Genomic DNA, 27135 nt, shown 5'->3' on the forward strand with positions numbered 1-27135 from the left:
TTTTAGTAGCTCGACGACGTCGGTGTACAGTATGCTGCTGCCAGTGTTATCAAGAATTGTAGTTTTATTCCTATCTATAAGTGGGGCAGGCCTAGGGCTATTTCATACAGACAGTGCTGCAGGTGAATTGTACCGTAGTGTGCGTTTTCAGATCGTCATTTGGCATCTTCTCCCTATCCAATTCAGTGGTGCTTGTGTTTTAAAGCCGGTGGATGAAGAGGTCTACTTTTCAACATGAGGTAATATAGTCTATAAAAATACAGGCTTGCCTGTAAATCTCTGATCATAAGGGTTATAGGAGGAAGACCGGGAACCCCTCCTAGCAGTTTCCTTGAACAAGACCCTCATAAAGAACACAGATCTTACCAGATAATATAGGGCCAGGGGTTTTTCACTGGTCAGGTCACATGGTCAGGAAATAGGCCTAGCCCAACTTCTAAAGAATAGCCAAGTACAGCCCTGTCCAGAACAAGTGTTTTTCTATCCAGACTATGACTGTTGATGACAGACCTGTGTCCAGACTACTCCATGTACAGACTATCAGGAGGAGGGTGGGGCTGAGTCACACTGTAGGTCAGGGGTCAGTAACAGGTCAAAACTGGCCCGCAACTTTATTATTTTTTACCCACCCAAAAATATATACATACAGTACCAGTCAAATGTTTGGACACACCTAGTCATTCAAGGGTTTTTCTTTATTTTTGCTATTTTCAACATTGTAGAATAATAGTGAAGACATCAAAACGATGAAATAACACACATGGAATCATGTAGTAACCAAAAAAGTGTTAAACAAATCAAAATATATTTTATGTTTGTGATTCTTCAAAGTAGCCACTCTTTTCCTTGATTACAGATGTGCACACTCTTGGCATTCTCTCAACAAGCTTCATGAGGAATGCTTTTCCAACGGTCTTGAAGGAGTTCCCACATGCTGAGCACTTTTCTTCACTCTGCGGTCCAACTCATCCCATAACCATCTCAATTGTGTTGAGGTCGGGTGATTGTGGAGGCCAGGACATCTGATGCAGCACTCCATCACTCTCTTTCTTTGTCAAATAACCCTTACACAGCCTGGAGGTGTGTTTTGGGTCATAGTCCCACTAAGCGCAAACCAGATGGGATTGCCTATCGCTGCAGAATGCTGTGGTAGCCATGCTGGTTAGGTGTGCCTTGAATTCTAAATAAATCACTGACCCTGTCACCAGCAAAGCACCATCACACCTCCTCCTCCATGCTTCATGGTGGGAACCACACATGCAGAGATCATCCGTTCGCATTCTCTGCCTCTCACAAAGACACAGAGGTTGGAACCAAAAATCTGAAATTTGGACTCATCAGACCAAAGGACAGATTTCCACCGGTCTAATGCCCATTGCTCGTGTTTCTTGGCCCAAGCAAGTCTCTTCTTCTTATTGGTGTCCTTTAGTAGGGGTTTCTTTGCAGCAATTCGACCATGAATGCATAATTCACGCGGTCTCCTCTGAACAGTTGATATTGAGATGTGTCTGTTACTTGAACTCTGTGAAGCATTTATTTGGGCTGCAATCTGAGGTGCAGTTAACTCTAATGAACTTATCCTCTGCTGCAGAGGTAACTCTGGGTCTTCCTGTGGCGGTCCTCATGAAAGCCAGTTTCAACATAGCGCTTGATGGTTTTTGCGACTGAAATTTTCTTCAATCGCAAAGTTCTGGACATTTTCCGAATTGACTGACCTTCATGTCTTAAAGTAATGATGGACTATCGTTTCTCTTTGCTTATTTGAGCTGTTCTTGCCATATTATGTACTTGGTATTTTACAAAATAGGGCTATCTTCTGTATACTACCCCTACCTTGTTACAACACAACTGATTGGCTCAAACACTTAAGAAGGAAAGAAATTCCACAACTTAACTTTTTAACAATGCACACCTGTTAATTGAAATGCATTCCAGGTTACTTCCTAATGAAGCTGGTTGAGAGAATGCCAAGAGTGTGCAAAGCTGCCATCAAGGCAAAGGGTGGCTACTTTGAAGAATCTCAAATATAAAATATATTCTGTATAACACTTTTTTGGTTACTACATGATTCCATATGTGTTATTTCATAGTGTTGAAAATAGTAAAAATAAAGAAACCCTTGAATGAGTAGGTGTGTCCAAACTTTTAGCTGGTACTGTATAGAAAATACAATCTCTTTTTGGGCGTAGTTGTGGTCAATTTGTTGTGTACAAATTATTATAATTATGTTCCGCCCACCCAACCATCTGTTCCGACTAAAGTTGGCCCGCGGCTGAATCTAGTTACCTACCCCTGCTATAGGTGGACTCCCTCCACCTGTTCTTCCTGATTTTTCTTTGTTTGAAGTAGAAGGAAGGAGTATAGAGTGACCGACAGTCAAAGGGTTTCTATCAGCAAATCCTGGCTGGCCTCTGGTTTTCAGGCCAGATGAGCTCTCCCAGGAAGTGTTAGCGGAAGGAGGGGCTAATGCTGAGGAGCCCAGCCTGCCATGGGTCTGATGTGTTGTTATTCATGGTTAAACCCCACGCACACGTACAGGAGGTCTATGCTGTGTACACACACACACACACACACACACACACACAGTCACTTACTTCTACCCCTCCCTGTATTTATTAGTCTCCTGTGCCACATTCCAGCGTTGCCTGGTGTTTTTTTTTAATTTTTTTACCGGCTCTTGTTGGTTTTCTTTAGGATCTGTCTATTCAACACTGAGAAATCATTTTGTGTCCACGGTAGAACCGGGCGATATGGACAAAAATCCCTATTGCGATAAATTGCCTGAATTGCTGTGATAATGATAAGTAAAATGATATGTTTAAAATATTCTTTCGTTTTTTTTTTTATTATCCTTTAAACTACTACTACAACTGTAATGGTTGTAGCCATCAATTGTCCCATTTAACAATCACCTATATTAGCAAAATGCCTGCGATAAGTCATCGGTATGGTCTGTGTCCGATATTTTTCGGTTTATCATCCCAGCTGTATTACACTGCACAAACACACACATCTGACTACGATACACCATGACTCGCTCAGCAAATACCCTAGGATGTCCACAAAGACAAAAACCCAGAGGTTTAATATTATTGATGAATTTGACCCTCAGCAGTCTCAGCTAACTAGTACTTGCTGTTTTGCTGCCACACACATCGGTGTGTTTGTGTGTGTGTGTGTGTGTGTGTGTGTGTGTGCGCACGCGCTTGGCAGAAGTCACTGAGGGAATGTGCCACACCTGTTAATGTTAGTTGCCCGTAGGCTCAATAGCTCCTCTTGTCCTACCACACCATATGGCCGCATGGAAGTTTCCACATGCATTCTTCAGGCTTTCTGCTCTTAATGTTTGAACAGCTGTGTTTGATAGGACTCTGTTTTTAAGCACTTTGTGTGACAGTGAGTGTTTGTCGCTCCGGATTAAATTTGTCAATTTGATAGGGAACATGCCTTTACGCAATGGGCCTAAATTCCTCAAGGAAAATGGACATTCGCTCTTGCCCTTGGTCTGGTTTGCATAGTGCTGAGTTGACACAAAATTAATGTACAAAGGTTCATTTATTCCCTTGTTAAGCAGCCAGAGGTTAATCTTTTAAGAGCGTTGTGCTGCTCTGATATGGGATGACTGTATACCAATCACCACATTCTTATTGGCAGACTCAACAGCCTTGGTTTCCCAAATGATTGCCTCGCCTGGTTTACCAACTACTTCTCTGATAGAGTTCAGTGTGTCAAATCGGAGGGCCTGTTGTCTGGACCTCTGGCAGTCTCTATGGGGGTGCCACAGGGTTCAATTCTCGGGCCGACTCTCTTCTCTGTATACATCAATGATGTTGCTCTTGCTGCTGGTGATTCTCTGATCCACCTCTACGCAGACGACACCATTCTGTATACTTCTGGCGCCTCTTTGGACACTGTGTTACCTACCCTCCAGACGAGCTTCAATGCCATACAACTCTCCTTCCGTGGCCTCCAACTGCTCTTAAACTCAAGTAAAACAAAATGCATGCTATTCAATCGATCACTGCCCGCACCTGCTCGCCCGTCCAGCATCACTACTCTGGACGGCTCTGACTTAGAATATGTGGACAACTACAAATACCTAGGTGTCTGGTTAGACTGTAAACTCTCCTTCCAGACTCGCATTAAGCATCTCCAATCCAAAATTAAATCTAGAATCGGCTTACTATATCGCAACAAAGCATCCTTCACTCATGCTGCCAAACATACCCTCGTAAAACTGACTATCCTACCAATCCTTGACTTCGGTGATGTCATCAATAAAATAGCCTCCAATACCCTATTCAACAAACTGGATGCAGTCTATCACAGTGCCATCTGTTTTGTCACCAAAGCCCCATACACTACCCACCACTGCGACCTGTACGCTCTTGATGGTTGGCCCTCGCTTCATACTCGTCGCCAAACCGATTGGCTACAGGTCATCTACAAGTCTCTGCTAGGTAAAGCCCCGCCTTATCTCAGCTCACTGGTCACCATAGCAGCACCCACTCGTAACACGCGCTCCAGCAGGTATATCTCACTGGTCACCCCCAAAGCCAATTCCTCCTTTGGTTGTCTTTCCTTCCAGTTCTCTGCTGCCAATGACTGGAACGAACTGCAACAATCACTGAAGCTGGAGACTCATATCTCCCTCACTAGCTTTAAGCACCAGCTGTCAGAGCAGCTCACAGATCACTGCACCTGTACATAGCTCATCTGCCCATCTATCTACCTACCTCATCCCCATATTGTATGTATTTATTTATCTTGCTCTTTTGCACCCCAGTATCTTTACTTGCACATTCATCTTCTGCCCATCTATCACTCCAGTGTTTAATTGCTATATTGTAATTACTTCGCCACCATGGCCTATTTATCGCCTTAACTTATGTCATTTGCACTCACTGTATATAGACTTTTTGTTTTCTTTTGTTCTACTGTATTATTGACTGTATGTTTTGTTTATTCCATGTGTAACTCTGTGGTGTTGAATTGCTTTGCTTTATCTTGGCCAGGTCGCAGTTGCAAACGAGAACTTGTTCTCAACTAGCCTACCTGGTTAAATAAAGGTAAAAAAAAAAAAGTGTGTTCTGGAAAAAAGTGTCTTGTGGAAAAACGGTTGATTGACAGTCATTTGGTAGTCCGTACAAATCCTCCAGCGTTTTGAGACTCTTTGGTCAATCCTGACCGAGAGCCTGCGTGCCCAAACATTTTTGCGCCGTGGTTCAGTACGTATCTGAGAGTATTAGGCCTATAGTGTACGTATCTGAGAGTATTAGGCCTATAGTGTACGTATCTGAGAGTATTAGGCCTATAGTGTACGTATCTGAGAGTATTAGGCCTATAGTGTACGTATCTGAGAGTATTAGGCCTATAGTGTACGTATCTGAGAGTATTAGGCCTATAGTGTACGTGTGACTTACGGTTTTTACGTCTCCAGTTCCTGCTTTAGAGTAAGAGACCTTTTTTTCAATCCAACCACAGCTGACCCCGAGCTGCATTTTTCCAGGTCTTTCAATTGTCAATCAACCTGTGTTGCCTTGCCTCTGGGTGAGGTGAGATGTCTGTTTTGAACCTTTTTTATTTTATTTATTTGTTTTATCTAACCTCCTCCAGGACCTGCACACCGTTTACTGTCACCTCTACCACATGGATGTCCTGTCCCACCTCAGGGAGCACCAGCTCAGGTCAGATTTACCTCTCCGTCCAACCATTACACCAAAACACCCACCCTGCTAAAGCTGCCTACACCACATCTTAGAGTAGAAGCGCTGATTTAGGATCAGTTTGGCCTTTTTTTTAAAAAACATCATGAATGAGATTGGGCTTTTCTACATGGTCTGGGCGGGGGACCTGATTCTAGATCAGCACTCCTACTCTGATGAGAGGCATTATGAATACAGGCCCAGGTGTGGAAGCTGCAACTAGTGTTCTGTGACTCATCTACATGACCCTTCCAGTCCAATCTCCTGTTCATACATAGGGCAGAGTTGACTTGCGCACGCTGGGGCCGACGTGCAGGCCAGGCCACGCGGCCATACACTTCTGAGACATTAACCACTACCATTCCACGTAATCAACACTCGGATATGAGAGCTGTCAGTCTGGTTGTGGTCATGTATGAACTGATCGTCTTTAAGTTGGTAGTGTCTGAACTAGTGATGGGAGAAAAAATAGATGCAGTTACATATCGGGATATTGCAGAATATCGGGATATTCTTTTTGACGATGTATTGTTTTGACAATATCGCAATATTATTTTTCCGCTAGTCGGCTGTACCTGCGCCAGAACTCCAGCGTTTTTTTCCTTCTTCATAGCTTGTTCTCCATCTTCTTTTTAAACAGGGAGCCAATTTGTTTTTAGCACTTTTATTTCTCTGACTGATTCAAACTAGTTTTTTTTTCATGGCTCTCTCTTGTCCCTCTTTAGCAGATATGGTGAGTAATGTGTTTGGAACATCGAATTGCAATAAAATCGCAGTATTAAATCGCAATACATATCGTATCGGCACCAAAGTATTGTGATAATATTGTATTGTGAGGTCCCAGGCATTTCCCAGCCCTAATCCGCATACAAGAGACCAGTGGCTGTTGCTTAAATTCAACTGAGTTAATAAACCAAACTGACTTTATAAACATTTTATAACAGGCACCAGCAGGTTCTTTAGACCGGTAGGGCTGAAAAAGTTGGTAGTGTCATATGAAATGATCCTACAGTATTCTAAAATGTTGGTGTCATAAGTATCATGACAGTTTGGCACCGTGATATTACCTTGGCGCTGGTATACCGGGAAACACTACTCATAAGATATGTATTGCGATTTCTTATGATTCAAAATGTATTGTGATACTGTGATTTTTATTGCGATTCGATCTTTCAAACATATTGCTCATCGTATGTCTGCTGCAGAAGGACGATAGTTTTGGTCAGTCATATAAATAAATGTGCTGAAGACAATTTGGCTTCTTATTTAAAAAGATGGAGAACAATCTGTACAGAGTTTTGGCTCAAGTACATCCAACTAGTGCCAAAATAATATTGTGATATTGTCAAAACGATACAATATTTTGTTAAAAATAATATCCCGATATGTAACTGTGTAATTTGTTTCCCCATCACTAATCTGAACTGATGATGCGTAAACGTGTAATGTATGAAACTGATCATGTAGGAAACGTATGTATGGACTGATAACTCAGACACTACTAGTTCATACGTTTAGTGTTTTTTCAGGTCGCTAATGTCCAAACAGTAGAGGAAAAAATATATATTTATTTTTTGGGGGGTGGGGTCAGGATGGAAAAACTATTTCGGTGTAAATTGAAACGACTAAAACCAGATATAAAGTATGTAGAAATGTTAACGGGCCTACATCTTTTTCAGCAATATAATCTTTGAGAATCAACAATCAACAAAATAAAAGCTAAACAGCCAAGGAGAATTGAAAATTCCAAAACCAATGAATTTAGCAGTATTGATTTCGTTATTATGTATGAGCAAAAGAACACAGCATTAACCATTGCAACATGCGTAGAATTGCAGGAAATTAGCTTTCAAACTACAAAATTTTAAACTGCAAAAATGTCTCTCAGCTCCATGGAGAAATTCAGAATTGCAGGAAATTGGCTTAAAATTGCAAAAAGTTATCTACAGCTTAAATGGCGGCCTCTAAAATGCTATCTAAAATTCAGCCGCGCTGACAGGCCGATCCACGACCATTGCCGTGTCCAACACCTATGCCCCTTTTCTGATCTAGAAAAAACCTGTCGTGTGTGTAAATGTATAATCTATGAACTGATAATGTATCCGCGTATAATTTATAAAACTGGTAATGTATGAAACTGATAATGTATGAACTGATAGTCGTAATAAAGATGTTGTTTTGTTGTGCAGGTCGATGTGTACCTCAGCCAGGTATGAGAGACACGAAGCTAACCACGTCCTGTTCTAGTAAGTACACACACACACACACACACACAGGAAAACCTAAACATCTCCTTTGCTTCTCTTGAAGAACATTGTTTTCCTTTTCTGTTTGTCTGCAGGGTCAAATACATTTATTGGTTGCGTACACATTTTTGATGATGGTTGTGTCCACCCACTCTGCCAAAGTGGGTGAAAACACGCTTTGGTGATGAAATTCCACTTATGTTATAAAATAGATTTTTTTTTACCAAGGCAAATAAGATTTTTCATGTTCTGACTCATTCAGAGGGGTCTTACTTTAACATAACCTTTTAACATTATATCCAAAAAGTCTGGGCATGTGCACAGCTGTGGGTGCAGGTTTCTCGTAACAGCTTTTTAGGATTTTACATTTTGTGGTTGTTGTCTTCAAAGTTGTTTCTGCAGGTCGCAAAAAGTGAAATTCGCACGACACATGCTGAATTAAATGTAAAAGGCTTTGAAAATAAAAAACTTGGTATACGTTCAGTGGTCCGTTGACATTTCAGAGTTACACTTGTTTTTGTGAAAGTCTAAGAAAAATAACAGGAATTTCATATTAATATGAAAAGCGTATACTAAAATATTAAAATGCTACGTCTCAATTTATTTCCATCTTTCCTCTATTGTTTTATGTCCCGCGGATTTCTTTTTTTTATAAAATGTTTTATTTACACCTTTTTCTCCCCAATTTCGTGGTGTCCAGTTGGGAGTTACAGTCTTGTCTCATCGCTACAACTCCCGTGCGGACTCGGGAGAGGCAAAGGTCGCGAGCCGTGCATCCTCCCAAAACACAACCCAGCCAAGCTGCACTGATTCTTTACACAATGCCCACTTAACCCGGAAGCTAGTCACACCAATGTGTCGGAAGAAAACACCATACACCTGGCGACCGTGATAGCATGCACTGCGCCCGGCCCGCCGCAGGAGTCGCTTGTGCACGATGGGACAAGGACATCCCTGCCGGCCAAACCCTCCTCTAACCCGGACGATGCTGGGCCATTTGTGTGCCGCCCATTGGGTCTCCCGGTCTCGGCCGGCTGCGACAGAGCCTGGACTCTAATCCAGAATCTCTAGTGGCACAACTAGCACTGTGATGTAGTGCCTTAGACCACTGCGCCACTCTGGGAAATACGGAAATATCTAATTTACTTAACTATTCAGACCCTTTGCTATGAGACTCGAATTTGAGCACATGTGCATCCTGTTTCCGTTCATCATCCTTGATGTTTCTACAATTTGATTTTAGTCCAACTGTGGTAAATTTAATTGATTGGACATAATCTGGAAAGGCACATACCTGTCTGTATAAGGTTCCACAGTTGACAGTGCATGTCAGAGCAAAAACCAAGCCATGATGTCGAAGGAATTGTCCGTAGAGCTCCAAGACAGGATTGTGTTGAGGCACAGATCTGGGGAAGGGTACCAAAACATTTCTGCAGCATTGAAGGTCCCAAGAACAGTGGCATCCATTGTTCCTAAACGGAAGAAGTTTGGAACCACCAAGACTCTTCCTAGAGCTGGCCGCCCAGCCAAACTCAGCAATTGGGAGAGAAGGGCCTTGGACAGGGGGGGTGACCTAGAACCAGATGGTCACTCTGACAGAGCTCTAGATTTTCTCTGTGGAGATGGGAGAACCTTCCAGAAGGACAACCATCTCTGCAGCACTCCACCAATCAGGCCTTAGTGGCAGAGTGGCCAGACGGAAGCCGCTCCTCAGTAAAAGGCACATGACAGCCCGCTTGGAGTTTGCCAAAAGGCACCTAAAAACAAGATTCTCTGGTCTGATGAAACCAAGATTAAACTCTTTGGCCTGAATGCCAAGCGTCACGTCTGGAGGAAACCTGGCACCATCCCTACGGTGAAGCATGGTGGTGGCAGCATCATGCTTTGGGGTTGTTTTTCAGTGGCAGGGACTGGGAGACTAGTCAAGATCAAGGGAAAGATGAATGGAGCCAAGTACAGAGAGGTCCTTGATGAAAACCTGCTCCAGAGCTCTCAGGACCTCAGACTGGGTCGACGGTTCACCTTCCAACAAGACAACGACCCTAGGCACACAGCCAAGACAACGCAAGAGTGGCTTCGGGACAAGTTTCTGAATGTCCGTCAGTGGCCCAGCCAGAGCCTGGACTTGAACCCGATCTAACATCTCTGGAGAGACCTGAAAATGGCTGTGCAGCATCGCTCCCCATCCAACCTGACAGAGCTTGAGAGGATCTGCAGAGATTAATGGCAGGATCTCCCCAAATACAAGTGTGCCAAGCTTGTAGCATCATACCCAAGAAGACTTGATGCTGTATTCGAGGCCAAGGTACTGAGTAAAGGGTCTGAATACTTATGTAAATGTGATATATACACTACCGGTCAAAAGGTTTAGAACACCTAATCATTCAAGGTTTTTTATTTCATTTATTTGTTCACAATTTTCTACATTGTAGAATAATGGTGAAGACAAACTATGAAATAACACACATGGAATGCTTTTCCAACAGTCTTGAAGGAGTTCCCACAAATGCTGAACACTTGTTGGCTGCTTTTCCTTCACTCTGCGGTCCAACTCATCCCAACCATCTCAATTGGGTTGAGGTCGGGGGATTGTGGAGGCCAGGTCATCTGATGCAGCACTCCATCATTCTCCTTCCTGGTAAAATAGCCCTCACACAGCCTGGATGTGTGTTGGGTCATTGTCCTGTTGAAAAACAAATGATAGTCCCACTAAGCCCAAACCTGATGGGATGGCATATCGCTGCATAATGCTGTGGTAGCCATGCTGGTTAAGTCTGCTTTGAATTCTAAATAAATCACTGACAGTGTTACCAGCAAAGCAACCCCACACCATAACACCACCACATCCATGCTTTACGGTGGGAAATACACATGCGGAGACCATCCGTTCACCCGCATTGTGTGTCACAAAGACACAGCGGAAGCAAAAAAAAATCACATTTGGACTCATCAGACCAAAGGACAGATTTTGCCCGGTCTAATGTCCATCGCTTGTGTTTCCTGGCCCCAACAAGTCTCTTCTTCATCTTGGTGGCCTTTAGTAGGGGTTTCTTTGCAGCAATTGGGCTATGAATGCCTGATTCTCCTCTGAACAGTTAATGTTGAGATGTGTCTGTTACTTGAACTTAAGGGGTTTGAATATGTTGTGTAGACACTGTATATTTGTTTTATTTGATGACTTTATTATTTAAAGGGGGGGGGGTGCTGTGGGATTATTTAAGATACTCTATGAAGAGGTAGGGTTTCAGATGTTTTCGGAACGGGTCTCTGCTGTCCTAGCTTCAGGGGGAAGCTAGTTTCACCTTTGGGGTGCCAGGACAGGGAAGAGCTTGGACTAAGCGGGAGCTGACCTCCCGTAGGGGTGTGAAGGCTAAGAGACCAGAGGTGGCAGAACGGAGTGCTCGGATTGGGGTGCAGGGTTTTCGCCTAGCCTGAAGGTAGGGAGGGGCAGTTCTTCTTGCTGCTCCGTAGGCAAGCACCACGGTCTTGTAGTGGATGCTAGCTTCGACTCTAAAGCCAGCGGAGTGTGCGGAGGAGCGGGGTGACATGGGAGAACTTGGGAAGGTTGAACCCCAGGTGGACTGCAGCGTTCTGTATAAGTTGCAGGTGTTTTGATGGCACAAGGAGCCCAGCCAAAAGTGAGTTGCAATAGTCCAGATGGGAGATGACCTGTGCCGCTTCCTGTGTGAGATAGGGTCGTACTCTACGTGTGTAGTATAGCGTGAACCTGCTGATGCGAGTCACTGCTTTGATGTACAGTTTATTCAGAGAACGTTCTGGAGTCCATAATACAAAGACATTCATTTTATGCTCACTCCCTACTTACGCACATACCTCCACACAAACAGTAGATGTCCTACACACATACATACACACGAACAGTAGGTGAGTTGTATCCCTCCCCGGAGTTCTCACCACTGTTAATCACTACCCAGTGCTGTCCGTTCTTTTCCCCCGGGATCAGAGGAACCTTGAGAGTTACTCCCTTTCTTCTCATAAGTTTCTCAAAGTTCTCGCTAGGTCGGGTCAAACACAGTCTAATTGTTCTCGCTATTTTCTTAGGCACACTCATACACACACGCATTTCTCTTCCTCCCGGGTCTCTACTAAACTATATGGGACTTACGTTTAGTACTTTAATTATTCATTATACATGCCAACTAAACTACTAATTACTAATTAGTTAGGTTTCAGGGTAGAATTATTTAATCATTACATTTAAACATATAAATCCCTTATCAGATGGAGAGGTCGTGGAGCTGGCCGGCCTTCCCCAAGAGGAAGAGCAGCCCCGTCTTGTTGAGCTTAAGGTGGTGGACCTACATCCAAGCTGAGATATCTGCCAGGCACACAGAGAAGCGTGTCGCCACCTGGGTATCGGGGGGGAAAGCAGTTGAGCATCATCCGCATAGCAATGATAGGATAGACCAGATGAGGAAATGAGTCGAGTGATTTGATTTACTAACAGAGCCATGGGGGGCACCAGTAGTGTGAGTACGTGGTGCAGACACAGATTCTCTCCACGCCACCTGTAAGGAGCAGCCTGCCAGGTAGGATGCAGTCCAAGAGTGTGCAGAGCCTGAGACGCCCAGCCCAAAGAGGGTGGAGATGAAGAGCTGATGGTTCACGGTGTTGAAGGCAGCGGATAGATCTAGGATGATGAGAACAGATAAGAGAGAGTCAGCTTTGGCAGTGCGTGGAGCCTCTGTGACGAAGAGGAGAGCAGTCGGTTGAGTGACCCGTCTTGAAGCCTGACTGGTTAGGGTCATGTAGATGGTTCTGAGTGAGGTAGCGAGAGAGTTGGTCAGGGACAGCACGCTTAAGGGTTATTGAACAGAAAGGTAAAGATACCGGTCTGCAGTTTCTTGAGGAGGGGACTTTTTGTTGTTGTTGTATTTTTCACCCCTTTTTTATCCCCAATTTCGTGGTATCCAATTGGTAGTAGTTACAGTCGTGTCTCATCGCTGCAACTCCCATACGGACTCGGGAGAGGCAAAGGTCGAGAGCCATGCGTCCTCTGAAATGCAACCCAACCAAGCCGCACTGCTTCTTGACACAATGCCCGTCCAACCCGGAAGCCAGCCGCACCAATGTGTCGGAGGAAACACTGTACACCTGGCGACCGTGTCAGCACGCCCTGCGCCCGGCCCGCCACAGGAGTCGCTAGAGCGCAATGAGACAAGGGTATCCCTGCCGGCCTAACCCGGACGACGCTGGGCCAACTGTGCGCCGCCCCATGGGCCTCCCGGTCGTGGCCGGCTGCGACAGAGCCTGGGCTCGAACCCAGAATCTCTAGTGGCACAACTAGCACTGTGATGCAGTGCCTTAGACCACTACTCTGGCCGTTTTGAAGTAAGAGGGGACGCAGCCAGTGGTCAGGGATGAGTTGAGGGAAGTGAGGAATGGGAGGTCTCCAGAGATGGTCTCACTGTACTCTGACACCTTAGCACTCAGTCAGCGTTCTAATACTGTACATACTGGAGGTAGTAAACAGCATATGAAAAAAAAAGCTGGATTTCTTATGAAATACCAAAGCCCATGTGAACCTGCTAATGTATTTGGTTCATACATTAGGCTACCGACGTATATGTATCTTTATTGTTATTAAACTTTACCCTCCTCCATCCATATTGCATCTGTTATTAAGGCTGCCCCGGCTGCATATTCCCTCTCTGAGGAGGAGACTGATGCTACTGCCTCTCCTCATGGTAGACGGCTAATGAAGTGCCCTGTTTCGACAGAATATCAACAGGACTATCGAAGCCATGCAAGTGGATTTCTTCAAGGCAATTCAGCCTCTACTTAAATGATGCTAATGCATCTACTGTACCACCTCAAGCAACATTCAAGACTTGTTTTTAGTGCCCAGATATTTTTTTTACCCTGTTGAGGAAAAATTCAGGGCCTATCCTTTTCAAATATAATACACATGTGACGTCACCATGCAGACGTGTCCACAAACGGCAATATGTAGACCAGGGATCATCAGCTAGATTCAGCCGCGGGACAATTTCTTTTTGGAGGGGATGGTTGGGGTGTCGGAACATAATTACAAACAAACAAACAAACATATGTTTACTAAAACCTAATCACTTCAAACCTTGCTTACAGTTGTATACGATCACTCTCTCTCTCTATTATGCATGGGAATACTTGGGAACAAATTTCTTATGTCCAAGAATTTGTATTTTTATTTAAATTTGCTCAGAAAGGGGGGCCAAATAAAAGCACCCGCGGGGCCACCAGTTGGGGAACCCTGATGTAGACTAACACGATGTTCCTTGTAATCTTGTCTCCCCCTACAGCCAAGACAGCCTCGCCACATGTTGGTACATCCTCCTCTCCGGCTCAGTCTTCGTCAAGGAGCACATGTACTTGGCTAGATGCTGGTAGGTACCACCTATCGTCCATTGATCAGCACACAGCCTCTTCACACAGACACAGACTGACTGGACGGGGTAAGGAGAGAGGCCGCGGCATCCTGAATGGCACCCTAGTCCCCATGTAGTGCACTACTTTTGACCAGGTTCCATAGGGTGCTGGTGAAAAGTAGTGCACTATATAAGGAATAGGGTGCCATTTGGGACGCAGCCAGGTAGGAGATAGACCACCGGCCTGTCTGGCCGAAGGCAGCAGCAAGCGGCAGTGTGCTTCAGATCTGTGTGGGATTTTGATAAGGGCTTGTGATGAAGTGTCTGTTTTTTAGAGCAAGGAGTGAGCTCTGAACTGAGTGGGTTCTGCAACAGTTCACTGGCTTGTCTGTCAGAGCGAGGGAAGAGGGAGAGCCGGACAGACACACGTCTCTAACACACACATGCACACTTTGTCACGGTCTCACTCACTCACTCTCTCTGTCTCACACACACGTTAAGTAGGGATCGTGTCTTTTTGGTGCAGTGCAGCTTTGAGGCAAGTGTGAGATTCCTCTAGCACCACATGGCTATAATAACTGCAGTCACTGATAATGAAGGGTGTGTGTGTGTGTGTGTGTGTGTGTGTGTGTGTGTGTGTGTGTGTGTGTTTGCTGATTGAGTACAGATGTCTCGGACACAGACACACGAGCCAGGCCCATTTTCACCGCTTTATTAATGCTTTTCGTCTTCCTGCATGGGTCGGTCACTCCAACACAGCCTTCTCCCCCCCCTCCTGCCCAGCCATGAAACACAAAGCTTTTGAAAGACAATTTGCACATGGTACCACTTCCTCTACCCTACTGCACAGCATATATCAGATTTGAAGCATTGAGGATGACACAAATGGGAAATGGGGACAAAAAGCATTGAAAAACACTGTGTGAAGCTGAATCTGCATATTGGCAGCAATTGGGCGCACATGAGGTGACCGCCATGTGCTTCAGTGCAGAAGGAGAAGGTGGGCAACCACGACTGACTTGAAGAGATATTGAAGTGTGTGTGTCTGTGTGTTTATGCCCGCGTGTGTGAATGTGTAGGCGTGTGTGTGTGACTGTGCATGTAGACCTATGCATGACTGTGAACATTGCGTCTGTGCGGGGCAGTTGATGACAAACAGAGCAGAGCGGTGGGGTTGGGGTGCTGCCTCTGCAGGGGTCCATGGGGTTGTTGGGGCGGAGGGGGGGCTAGGAGGGCAGTGAGCAGGGGGAAGGGAAGAGGGCGGTGGGGAATGCGGAACTCCTGGCAGGACTGGGAATGGCCATGTGTTCCTGAGCAGCTTGTAGCCCAGAAGCATATCCAGGCAGGAAATGAGCACACACAGAAAACACACACACACACACACACACGCCCTGGAGCCATCGGACACACAGACCGGAGAGAGAAACACACTCCGTCCCGTAGAAAAGGCTCAAGCCCACAAGGACTCGCCTCCTCTTCCCACTGGATCTCTAAACAGACTGGACTTGGATTTACAACAGTTTGGGTCGAGACCTGTACGATTCTATTTACTTACAAAACAATTGAGGATATGCTGGAAATCATCTCCCCTCAAAGAGACCCAGAGAAGCAGATCTGTACATAGCTGTTTGTCAGGTTGGTGTTTACGTGTTCCTCCCTTGTGGAACATGTTTTTATCGTTCTGTTAGGAGTTGAGCCCTAGGACTTGGAGTCGTGGATGTATGCCTTAGTAAGTCATTAAGGAGCTTTTTAACTCCCCCCTCTCTGCTTGTGGACTGAAGCCGGCATGGGAATCTAAACGCTGCTATGGGCTAAATCAGTGGTTCCCAACCAATAATTATTTTTTTTCCCCAAGAGCCCCCTTTTTCACATTTGAAAAATGTTACGCCCTCCCTTTAATTTGAATTATTGGTTATTAAGAGCAAATATTAAATACCAAATAAAGTAACCCGATACACCCGATTTTTTTTTTTTTTTCCCCCAAATGTTATTCCGCTACCAAATGTTTTTTTTATGGTCATTTATGTGAAACCTAAATTTAAATATACAGATTTTAAAGAAAGTGATTTGATCAATTGATAGCGACAGATTCACACAATGAATCAGATTATTCCCAAGGAAAGTCTGATGTCTTTGACTCGTCTACTTTAGGACACAGCTCAGCTTCTGAATGACAAACCAAAGATATTCCCATGTGCAGCATCCGAGTCGCGTCTTCCTCTGACATTTTACCACTTTGTTTTTATTTTAGAGCATCGGCGATTTAGATGGTTTGTACCAATCACGAATTGTAAAAAACGAATTGAAAATTGACCCCTCAAATCAAGGAAGGTTGGGAACGGGAACCCATGCACTAAATGTTTTGGAATTCCTTACGGTAAGGCACGCATTGGCAGGATGCCATCGGGCCTGTGTGGTTTGAAGTGATACCGTACTATGTCGATTTTAAATCTACTCTCAACATCTGAAAGGTAAGCCTGCTACTACTCAGGGAAAGGCACATTTAGCAAGAAATTACTGAGCCAGCAATAGCCCATTGGAAGTGTCTCTTTCTACTCGCAGTTAAAAAAAACGGATTAATCTTAACTTCACCACAGCCTTGATGAACACAAGACTAAGTGATCCTATACCTGATGGGCAGGTTATCTTCTCAGCTCTTGTGAAGTTTTTATTCTGGTGAAACCACAGCCCTTCTCATGTACGGAGATTGTTGATTATCTGACACTGGAGCAGGTTCCTTAGAATCTCATACATTTGTTTGTGTTTTTCTAAAGTAAACATCATTAGTATTCTTGCTCAGTAATGTAGACTAGTGGTTTTATTGACTCATTTGTTTACTACAAAATAGCCTCCAACACTCTACTCAGCAAATTGGATGCAGTCTATCACAGTGCCATTCGTTTTGTCACCAAAGCCCCATATACTACCCACCGTTGCGACCTGTATGCTCTCGTTGGCTGGTCCTCGCTACATATTCGTCGCCAAACCCACTGGCTCCAGGTCATCTATACGTTTTTGCTAGGTAAAGCCCCGCCTTATCTCAGCTCACTGGTCACCATAGCAGCACCCACCCGTAGCACGCGCTCCAGCAGGTATTTTTCACTGGTCATCCCCAAAGCCAACACCTCCTTTGGCCGCCTTTCCTTCCAGTTCTCTGCTGCCAGTGACTGGAACGAATTGCAAAAATCACTGAAGCTAGAGACTCAGATCTCCCTCACTAGTTTTAAGCATCGCCTGTCAGAGCAGCTAACCGATCGCTGCAGCTGTAGACGGCCCATCTGTAAATCGCCCATCCAACCAACTACCTACCTCATCCCCATATTTTTTTATTTTTTTACCCCCTGCTCTTTTGCACACCAGTATTTATACTTGCACATCCTCATCTGCACATCTATCAATGGGGGTGTTAATTGCTAAATTGTAATTACTTTGCCACTATGGGCTATTTATTGCCTTACCTCCTTACTACATTTGCACACACTGTATACAGATTTTCTATTGTGTTATTGACTGTACGTTTGTTTATTCCATGTGTAACTCTGTTGTTGTTTTTGTCACACTGCTTTGCTTTATCTTGGCCAGGTCGCAGTTGTAAATGAGAACTTGTTCTCAACTGGCCTACCTGGTTATATAAAGGTGAAATAAAAATAAATATAGAAATAGTATGCTGGGGGTAACAAAAAGCCTCTGTCCTTTCTGTCAATGTCAATATTCAACCCTGTGGCTTGAGTTTGATAGAATGACATTACATTTCACCTAAATAGTTTATTGAACCACCCCCCCCTTAAATTGATGCTATTTTGTGATTGTTGCTGCTGGGCATAGTAACAATAGTACGTTTTACACAGTTGTAAAGTAGCAGTCATGTGTTTCTAGTATCTAAAATGGGTTAGGCTAGTTGATGAGTATTTCTAAACGTTGTGAGCACTAGGCCTATCTAGTACTAGGTTCAGTGCATTGTGTTATTTTCATGACGGTCAATTTATCGCTAGCCGATATGGTCTTGGCTGTAGTGTTAATGACTGTGTGGCGTTTTGTCCATGAGAGCAGAACAGTCCGAGCTAAGCGCAAGATGCTGGGCTCCAGCTAGACAGTGGTTTGTGGTCACTCTCTCTCTCTCTTCATTGTTAGTCATCGTTACCGTGGAGACACGGGCGCTAAACAACTACTGTTTCAACGTCTTTTTAAACAACTTCTGTTTTCTTTTTAGTTTCTAACCAGGCTGTTCCCGAACTGAGTTTACTTATTTACTGGGCTTGGTTACCAGGAGGGTAACATGACTACCCCAAGAAGTGTCTATATTTGGCTAAAAGACGTGTGTGTGTGTGTGGCTTTAGTATCTTACCGAGGGCCTTAGGCTTTGCAGCTGTCTGGAGGTTTGGGTTGAACCTCTTCTCTTACTGTACATCTTCTGGAGAGAGAAACCCCTCAACAGCTGCTGAAAGACCTATCTGTCAGTAAAAACCCCCAAAAATGTTTACTGCACAGAGTTAGGACTCTAAAGGACACAGTAAGTTGCTTTTGGCTTTTTAGATTTGTCATAATCCAGTTATTTTACCACAGAACTGTTTTGATAACAGCGTTTTGAGTGAAAAATAGGATCTCTGTGTTCCAGTCACTCTTGCCTCACCCAAGGGGCCAGAGCTGCTGATGCCTTTGCTGTGGTGGGTCGCTGTAGTGTCAGATAGGGGGAGAGAAGGAGATAATGGAGGGCTGGAGTGAGGCATAGGCAGTAGGCATATATTAGCTCCTGGGGGGGTGAGATGGAGGGAGCTAGGCAGGCATGCAGAAAGGCTTGGCAGGCAGCATTTCCCATCAGCTGACAGGCTGCACAAGGCCGGGCCCAGCCTCACTGGAGTGTGGAGAGTAGTCCAAACAAGGCTGACCTCTGGCTCTCACAGCTGATTAAGCCAAGCAGCCCTCCAACCCGATCTGAGCAGAGAGACAGTGAGAGTGTGTTGATGGTATCCTAAATGAAATGATAAAATATACAGACCACAAATTCCAATTGGCTATACTTAAACTCTTTAACATCATCCTCGATTTGACCCCAATAACTACCGTGGGATATGCCTCAACAGCAACCTTGGGAAAACCTCTGCATTAACAGCAGACTAGTTCATTTCCTCAGTGAAAACAATGTACTGAGCAAATGTACAATTGGCTTTTCACCAAATGACCATACGAGACCACGTACTCACCTTGCACACCCTAATTGACAAACAAACAAACCGAACAAGGACAAAGTCTTCTCGTGCTTTGTTGACTTCAAAAAAAGCTTTCGACTCAATTTGGCATGAGGGTCTGCTATACAACTTGATGGAAAGTGGTGTTGGGGGAAAAACATACGACATCACAAATCCACGCAGAGACAAAAACAGGAGCGGGGCGCGGAGGGGCAGAGAGGGAGAGGGGGGCAGAGAGGGGTGCGGAGAGGCGGGAGGGAGAGGCAGGAGGGTGTGGAGAGGTGGAGAGGCAAGGAGAGGGGCGCAGAGGGGCGCGGGGAGAGGGGCGCGGAGAGGGTCTCGGAGAGGCGGGAGGAGAGGTGCGCGGGGAGGGGGGCAGAGAGGGGCGCAGAGAGGCGGGAGGGAGAGAGGCAGGGAGAGGGGAGAGGCGCAGAGGGGCGCGGGGAGAGGGGCGCGGAGAGGTGGGAGGGAGAGGGACGCAGAGAGGAGGGAGGGAGGGAGAGGGGCGCAGAGGAGTGAGAGGGGCGCGGTGAGGCGGGAGGGAGAGGGGCGCAAAGGAGTGAGAGGGGCGAGGCGGGAGGGAGAGGGTGGTTGCGGAGAGGCGGGGGGTGAGGGGCAGAGGGGCGCAGAGAGGGGTGAGAGGTGCAGGAGGGCGCAGAGAGGGGTGAGAGGTGCAGAGAGGGGTGAGAGGTGCAGGAGGGGCGCGACACGGATAGGGAGGGCATAGGGAGAGGCAGGATGGAGAGGGGTGCGGAGCGAGAGAGAGCGGGAGAGAGCGGGAGAGCGGGAGAGCGAGAGAGCGGGAGAGAGGGGCGCACAGAGAGCGGGGCGCGCAGAGAGCGGGAGAGAGAGAGGCGCGCAGAGAGCGAGAGAGAGAGAGGCGCGCAGAGAGCGAGAGAGAGGGCGCAGAGAGCGAGAGAGAGAGCGCGCAGAGAGCGAGAGAGAGGCGCGCAGAGAGCGAGAGAGAGAGGCGCAGAGAGCGAGAGAGAGAGCGCGCAGAGAGCGAGAGAGAGAGGCGCGCAGAGAGCGAGAGAGAGAGGCGCGCAGAGAGCGAGAGAGAGGCGCGCAGAGAGCGAGAGAGAGAGGCGCGCAGAGAGCGAGAGAGAGAGGCGCGCAGAGAGCGAGAGAGAGAGGCGCGCAGAGAGCGAGAGAGAGAGGCGCGCAGAGAGCGAGAGAGAGAGGCGCGCAGAGAGCGAGAGAGAGAGGCGCGCAGAGAGCGAGAGAGAGAGGCGCGCAGAGAGCGAGAGAGAGAGGCGCAGAGAGCGAGCGAGAGGCGCGCAGAGAGCGAGCAGAGAGAGAGAGGCGCAGAGAGACAGAGAGAGAGAGAGAGGCGCAGAGAGCGAGAGAGAGGCGCGAGAGAGCGAGAGAGAGAGGCGCGCAGAGAGCGAGAGAGAGAGGCGCGCAGAGAGCGAGAGAGAGAGGCGCGCAGAGAGCGAGAGAGAGAGAGGCGCAGAGAGAGAGAGAGAGGCGCAGAGAGGCGAGAGAGAGAGAGAGAGAGAGGCGCAGAGAGAGAGAGAGAGAGGCGCGAGAGAGCGAGAGAGAGAGAGGCGCGCAGAGAGCGAGAGAGAGAGAGAGAGGCGCCAGAGAGCGAGAGAGAGAGAGAGGCGCGCAGAGAGCGAGAGAGAGGCGCAGAGAGCGAGAGAGAGAGAAGCGCGCAGAGAGCGAGAGAGAGAGAGAGAGCGCGCAGAGAGCGAGAGAGAGAGAGAGGCGCGCAGAGAGCGAGAGAGAGGCGCGCAGAGAGCGAGAGAGAGAGAGCGCAGAGAGCGAGAGAGAGGCGAGAGAGAGAGCGCAGAGAGGCGCGAGAGAGCAGAGAGAGAGAGGCGCGCAGAGAGCGAGAGAGAGAGAGAGGCGCGCAGAGAGCGAGAGAGAGAGAGAGGCGCAGAGAGCGAGAGAGAGAGAGAGGCGCGCAGAGAGCGAGAGAGAGAGGGCGCGCAGAGAGCGAGAGAGAGAGAAGCGCAGAGAGCGAGAGAGAGAGAGAGAGGCGCGCAGAGAGCAAGAGAGAGGCGCGCAGAGAGCGAGAGAGCGAGAGAGAGAGGCGCACAGAGAGCGAGCGAGAGAGAGCGAGAGAGGCGCGCAGAGAGCGAGAGAGGCGCAGAGAGCGAGAGAGAGCGAGAGGCGCGCAGAGAGCAAGAGAGAGAGAGAGGCGCACAGAGAGGCGCGCAGAGAGCGAGAGAGGCGCGCAGATAGCGAGCGAGAGAGAGAGGCGCAGAGAGCGAGAGAGGCGCGCAGAGAGCGAGCGAGAGAGAGAGGCGCGCAGAGAGCGAGCGAGAGAGAGAGGCGTGCAGAGAGGCGCGCAGAGAGCGAGAGAGGCGCGCAGAGAGCGAGAGGGGCGCAGAGGAGTGAGAGGGGCGCGGTGAGGCGGGAGGGAGAGGGACGCAAAGGAGTGAGAGGGGCGAGGCGGGTGGGAGAGGGTGGTTGCGGAGAGGCGGGGGGGGTGAGGGGCAGAGGGGCGCAGAGAGGGGTGAGAGGTGCAGGAGGGGCGCAGAGAGGGGTGAGAGGTGCAGGAGGGGCGCGGAGAGGGGCGGGAGGGAGAGGCGCGACGGATAGGGGAGGGGCGATAGGGAGAGGCAGGATGGAGAGGGGTGCGGAGCGAGAGAGAGCGAGAGAGGGAGAGAGGGAGAGAGAGAGGCGCGCAGAGAGCGAGAGAGAGAGAGAGAGAGAGCGCAGAGAGCGAGAGAGAGAGGTGCGCAGAGAGAGAGAGAGGCGCGCAGAGAGCGAGAGAGAGAGAGGCGCGCAGGGAGCGAGAGAGAGAGAGGCGCGCAGGGAGCGAGAGAGAGAGAGGCGCGCAGAGAGCGAGAGAGAGAGAGGCGCGCAGAGAGCGAGAGAGAGAGGCGCGCAGAGAGCGAGAGAGAGGCGCGCAGAGAGCGAGCGAGAGAGGCGCGCAGAGAGCGAGCGAGAGAGGCGCGCAGAGAGCGAGAGAGAGAGGCGCGCAGAGAGCGAGAGAGGTGCGAGAGAGAGCGCACAGAGAGCGAGAGAGGCGCGCAGAGAGCGAGCGAGAGAGAGAGGCGCGCAGAGAGCGAGAGAGGCGCGCAGAGAGCGCGCAGAGAGCGAGAGAGGCGCGCAGAGAGCGAGAGAGGCGCGCAGAGAGCGAGAGGGGCGCGCAGAGAGGAGGGAGGGAGAGGGGCGCAGAGGAGTGAGAGGGGCGCGGTGAGGCGGAAGGGAGAGTGGCGCAAAGGAGTGAGAGGGGCGAGGCGGGAGGGAGAGGGTGGTTGCGGAGAGGCGGGGTGGGTGAGGGGCAGAGGGGCGCAGAGAGGGGTGAGACGTGCAGGAGGGGCGCGGAGAGGGGCGGAAGGGAGAGGCGCGACGGATAGGGGAGGGGCGATAGGGAGAGGCAGGATTGAGAGGGGTGCGGAGCGAGAGAGAGCGGGAGAGAGGGAGAGAGGGAGAGAGAGAGGCGCGCAGAGAGCGAGAGAGAGAGGCGCGCAGAGAGCGAGAGAGAGAGGCGCGCAGAGAGAGAGAGAGAGGCGCGCAGAGAGCGAGAGAGAGAGAGAGGCGCGCAGGGAGCGAGAGAGAGAGAGGCGCAGAGAGCGAGAGAGAGAGAGGCGCACAGAGAGCGAGAGAGAGCGCGCAGAGAGCGAGCGAGAGAGGCGCGCAGAGAGCGAGCGAGAGAGAGAGGCGCGCAGAGAGCGAGCGAGAGAGAGAGGCGCGCAGAGAGCGAGCGAGAGAGAGGCGCGAGCGAGGAGAGAGCGAGAGCGAGCGAGAGAGAGGCGCGCAGAGAGCGAGCGAGAGAGAGAGGCGCGCAGAGAGCGAGAGAGGCGCGCAGAGAGCGAGCGAGAGAGGCGCAGAGAGCGAGAGAGAGGCGCAGAGAGCGAGGAGAGGCGCGCAGGAGCGAGAGAGAGAGAGGCGCGCAGAGAGCGAGAGAGAGAGGCGCGCAGGGAGAGGGGCGCAAAGGAGTGAGAGGGGCGAGGCGGAGGGAGAGGGTGGTTGCGGAGAGGCAGGGGGGTGAGGGGGCAGAGGGCGCAGAGAGGGGTGAGAGGTGCAGGAGGGGCGCAGAGAGGGGTGAGAGGTGCAGGAGGGGCGGAGAGGGGCGGAGGGAGAGGCGCGACGGATAGGGGGGCGATAGGGAGAGGCAGGATGGAGAGGGGGGGCGAGAGAGAGCGAGAGAGCGAGAGAGAGAGGCGCGAGAGAGCGAGAGAGAGAGGCGCAGAGAGCGAGAGAGAGAGGCGCAGAGACGAGAGAGAGAGAGGGCCAGGAGCGAGAGAGAGAGAGAGAGGCGCGCAGGGAGCGAGAGAGAGAGAGGCGCGCAGGGAGCGAGAGAGAGAGAGGCGCGCAGAGAGCGAGAGAGAGAGGCGCGCAGAGAGCGAGAGAGAGAGCGCGCAGAGAGCGAGAGAGAGAGAGCCGCAGAGAGCGAGCGAGAGAGAGAGAGAGAGCGCAGAGAGCGAGAGAGCCGCAGAGAGCGCAGAGAGAGAGGCGCGCAGGAGCGAGAGAGAGAGGCGCGCAGAGAGCGCAGAGAGAGAGAGCGCGCAGAGAGCGAGAGAGAGAGAGAGGCGCAGAGAGCGAGAGAGAGAGAGCGAGAGAGGCGCAGAGAGCGAGAGAGAGGCGCGCAGAGAGCGAGAGAGCGCGAACGAGGAGCGAGAGAGAGGCGCAGAGAGCGAGAGAGAGGCGCAGGGAGCGAGAGAGAGAGAGGCGCAGGAGCGAGAGAGAGGCGCAGAGAGCGAGAGAGAGAGGCGCAGAGAGCGAGAGAGAGAGAGAGGCGCAGAGAGCGAGAGAGAGAGAGGCGCAGAGAGCGAGAGAGAGGCGCGCAGAGAGCGAGAGAGAGGCGCGCAGAGAGCGAGAGAGAGAGAGGCGCAGAGAGCGAGCGAGAGAGGCGCCAGAGAGCGAGAGAGAGAGCGCGCAGAGAGCGCGAGAGAGAGAGAGAGCGCGCAGAGAGCCAGAGCTAGAGAGAGAGAGAGGCTGCAGAGAGAGCGAGAGAGAGAGAGAGAGAGGGCGCAGAGAGCGAGAGCGAGAGGCGCGCAGAGAGCGAGAGCGAGAGGGGCGCGCAGAGAGCGAGAGCGAGAGGGGCGCGCAGAGAGCGAGAGGCGCGCAGAGAGGCGCGCAGAGAGGCGCGCAGAGAGGCGCGCAGAGAGGCGCGCAGAGAGGCGAGAGAGGCGCGCAGATAGCGAGCGAGAGAGAGAGGCGCAGAGAGCGAGAGAGGCGCGCAGAGAGCGAGCGAGAGAGAGAGGCGCGCAGAGAGCGAGCGAGAGAGAGAGGCGCGCAGAGAGGCGCGCAGAGAGCGAGAGAGGCGCGCAGAGAGCGAGAGGGGCGCGCAGAGAGGAGGGAGGGAGAGGGGCGCAGAGGAGTGAGAGGGGCGCGGTGAGGCGGAGGGAGAGGGGCCAAAGGAGTGAGAGGGGCGAGGCGGGTGTGGAGAGGGTGGTCTGTGGAGAGGCGGGGGTGAGGGGCAGAGGGGCTAGAGAGGGGTGAGAGGGCAGGAGGGCAGAGAGGGGTGAGAGGTGCAGGAGGGCGCGGAGAGGGCGGAGGAGAGGGCGACTGGATAGGGGAGGGCGATAGGGAGAGGCAGGATGGAGAGGGGCGGCGAGAGAGAGCGGGAGAGAGCGAGAGGAGAGGGAGAGAGAGGCGCAGAGAGAGAGAGAGGGGCGCGCAGAGAGCGAGAGAGAGGTGCAGAAGAGAGAGAGGCGCAGAGAGCGAGAGAGAGAGGCGCGCAGGGAGCGAGAGAGAGAGAGGCGCAGGGGAGCGAGAGAGAGAGGCGCAAGAGCGAGAGAGAGGCGCAGAGAGCGAGCGAGAGAGCCGCCAGAAGCGGCAGAGAGGCGCGGAGAGCGAGAGAGGCGCGCAGAGAGCGAGAGAGGCGCAGAAGCAGAGAGGCGCGCAGAGAGGCGCGCAGAGAGGCGAGAGAGGCGCAGAGAGCGAGCGAGAGAGAGAGGCGCAGAGAGCGAGAGAGGCGCGCAGAGAGCGAGCGAGAGAGAGAGGCGCGCAGAGAGCGAGAGGGGCGCGCAGAGAGCGCGCAGAGAGCGAAAGAGGCGCGCAGAGAGCGAGAGAGGCGCGCAGAGAGCGAGAGAGGCGCGCAGAGAGCGAGAGGGGCGCGCAGAGAGGAGGGAGGGAGAGGGGCGCAGAGGAGTGAGAGGGGCGCGGTGAGGCGGAAGGGAGAGTGGCGCAAAGGAGTGAGAGGGGCGAGGCGGAGGGAGAGGTGGCTGGAGAGGCGAGGGTGGGGGGCGAGAGGGTGAGGGCGCAGAGAGGGGTGAGAGGTGCAGGAGGGCGCGGAGAGGGGCGGGAGGGAGAGGCGCGACGGATAGGGGAGGGGCGATAGGGAGAGGCAGGATGGAGAGGGGTGCGGAGCGAGAGAGAGCGGGAGAGAGCGAGAGAGGAGAGAGAGAGAGAGCGCAGAGAGAGAGAGAGAGAGGCGCGGAGAGCGAGAGAGAGAGAGAGAGAGAGAGAGGCGCGCAGAGAGCAGAGAGAGGGCGAGAGAGCGAGAGAGAGAGGCGCGAGAGAGCGAGAGAGAGAGGCGCGAGAGAGCGAGAGAGAGGCGCAGAGAGCGAGCGAGAGAGGCGCGCAGAGCCGAGCGAGAGAGGCGCGAGAGAGCAGAGAGGCGCAGCGAGAGAGCGCAGAAGAGAGAGGCGCAGAGAGCGAGAGAGGCGCGCAGAGAGCGAGAGAGGGCGCGCAGAGAGAGGGCGAGAGAGGCGCGAGAGCGAAGCGAGAGAGAGGCGCAGAGAGCGAGAGAGGCGCGCAGAGAGCGCAGAGAGCGAAGAGGCGCGAGAGAGCGAGAGAGGAGAGAGAGAGGCGCAGAGACGCGGGAGAGAGAGGCGAGAGGAGAGAGAGGGCGCGGAGGCGGGAGGAGAGAGAGGCGGAGAGGGGCGAGAAGAGGAGAGAAGCGCTGGCGAGGGCGAGGGAGAGGGCAGAGGGGCGAGAGAGAGAGGCAGAGAGGGCGAGAGAGGGGTGAGAGGCGCAGAGGGCGAGAGGGGCGGAGGAGAGCCGAGAGCGAAGGAGAGCAGGAGAGAGAGGCGCGGCGAGAGAGAGCGGGAGAGAGCGAGAGAGAGAGAGAGAGCAGAGAGAGAGAGGCGCGCAGAGAGCGAGAGAGAGAGAGGCGCAGAGAGCGAGAGAGAGAGAGGCGCAGAGAGCGAGAGAGAGAGGCGCAGAGAGAGCGAGAGAGAGAGAGGCGCGCAGAGAGCGAGAGAGAGAGAGGCGCAGAGAGCGAGAGAGAGAGGCGCGCAGAGAGGAGAGAGAGAGAGGCAGAGAGCGAGCAGAGAGAGGGCCGCAGAGAGCAGAGAGGGCGCAGAGAGCGAGAGGCGAGAGCGAGAGGAGGCAGAGAGGCCAAGCAGGAGCAGAGAGCAGAGAGGCGCGGAGAGAGCGAGAGGAGCCGCAGAGAGCGAGAGAGGCGCGCGGGCGAGGAGAGAGAGAGCCGCAAGAGCGAGAGAGAGGGCGAGAGAGCGAGAGAGGCGCGGGCGAGAGAGCGAGAGGCGCAGGGAGAGAGGAGCGAGAGAGAGCGAGAGAGAGAGGCGCAGAGAGCGAGAAGAGCGGCAGAGAAGCGAGAGAGAGAGCGCGCAGAGAGCGAGAGAGAGGGGCGCGAGAGAGGCGCGAGAGGGCGCGCAGAGGAAGAAGCGAGAGAGGCGGCGCAGAGAGCGAGAGAGGCGCAGAGAGCGAGAGAGGCGCGCAGAGACGAGGAGGCGCTAGAGCGAGAGAGACGCAGAGAGCGCAG

At 50.9% G+C, this 27135-nt stretch overlaps 1 protein-coding gene across 8 annotated transcripts in view; it reads left to right on the forward strand.

Annotated features, from left to right (window-relative positions):
- The window catches only part of LOC106567521 (rap guanine nucleotide exchange factor 6), a 165765-nt gene that overhangs the window by 25792 nt on the left and 112838 nt on the right, over nucleotides 1-27135 (forward strand). For 7 of the 8 annotated variants that reach the window (XM_014136858.2, XM_014136862.2, XM_014136865.2 and 4 more), the window contains exons 2-4: nucleotides 5617-5687; nucleotides 7895-7951; nucleotides 14257-14340. In XM_014136858.2, coding sequence (XP_013992333.1) covers nucleotides 5617-5687; nucleotides 7895-7951; nucleotides 14257-14340 — 212 coding nt within the window. Of the gene's footprint in view, nucleotides 1-5616; nucleotides 5688-7894; nucleotides 7952-14256; nucleotides 14341-15568; nucleotides 15958-27135 lie in introns of those variants that run through there. The other variant, XM_014136866.2, reaches the window with a different exon arrangement.

Source organism: Salmo salar, chromosome ssa13 (assembly GCF_905237065.1).
Source record: "Salmo salar chromosome ssa13, Ssal_v3.1, whole genome shotgun sequence".
In the NCBI taxonomy this organism is placed as follows: Eukaryota; Metazoa; Chordata; class Actinopteri; order Salmoniformes; family Salmonidae; genus Salmo; species Salmo salar.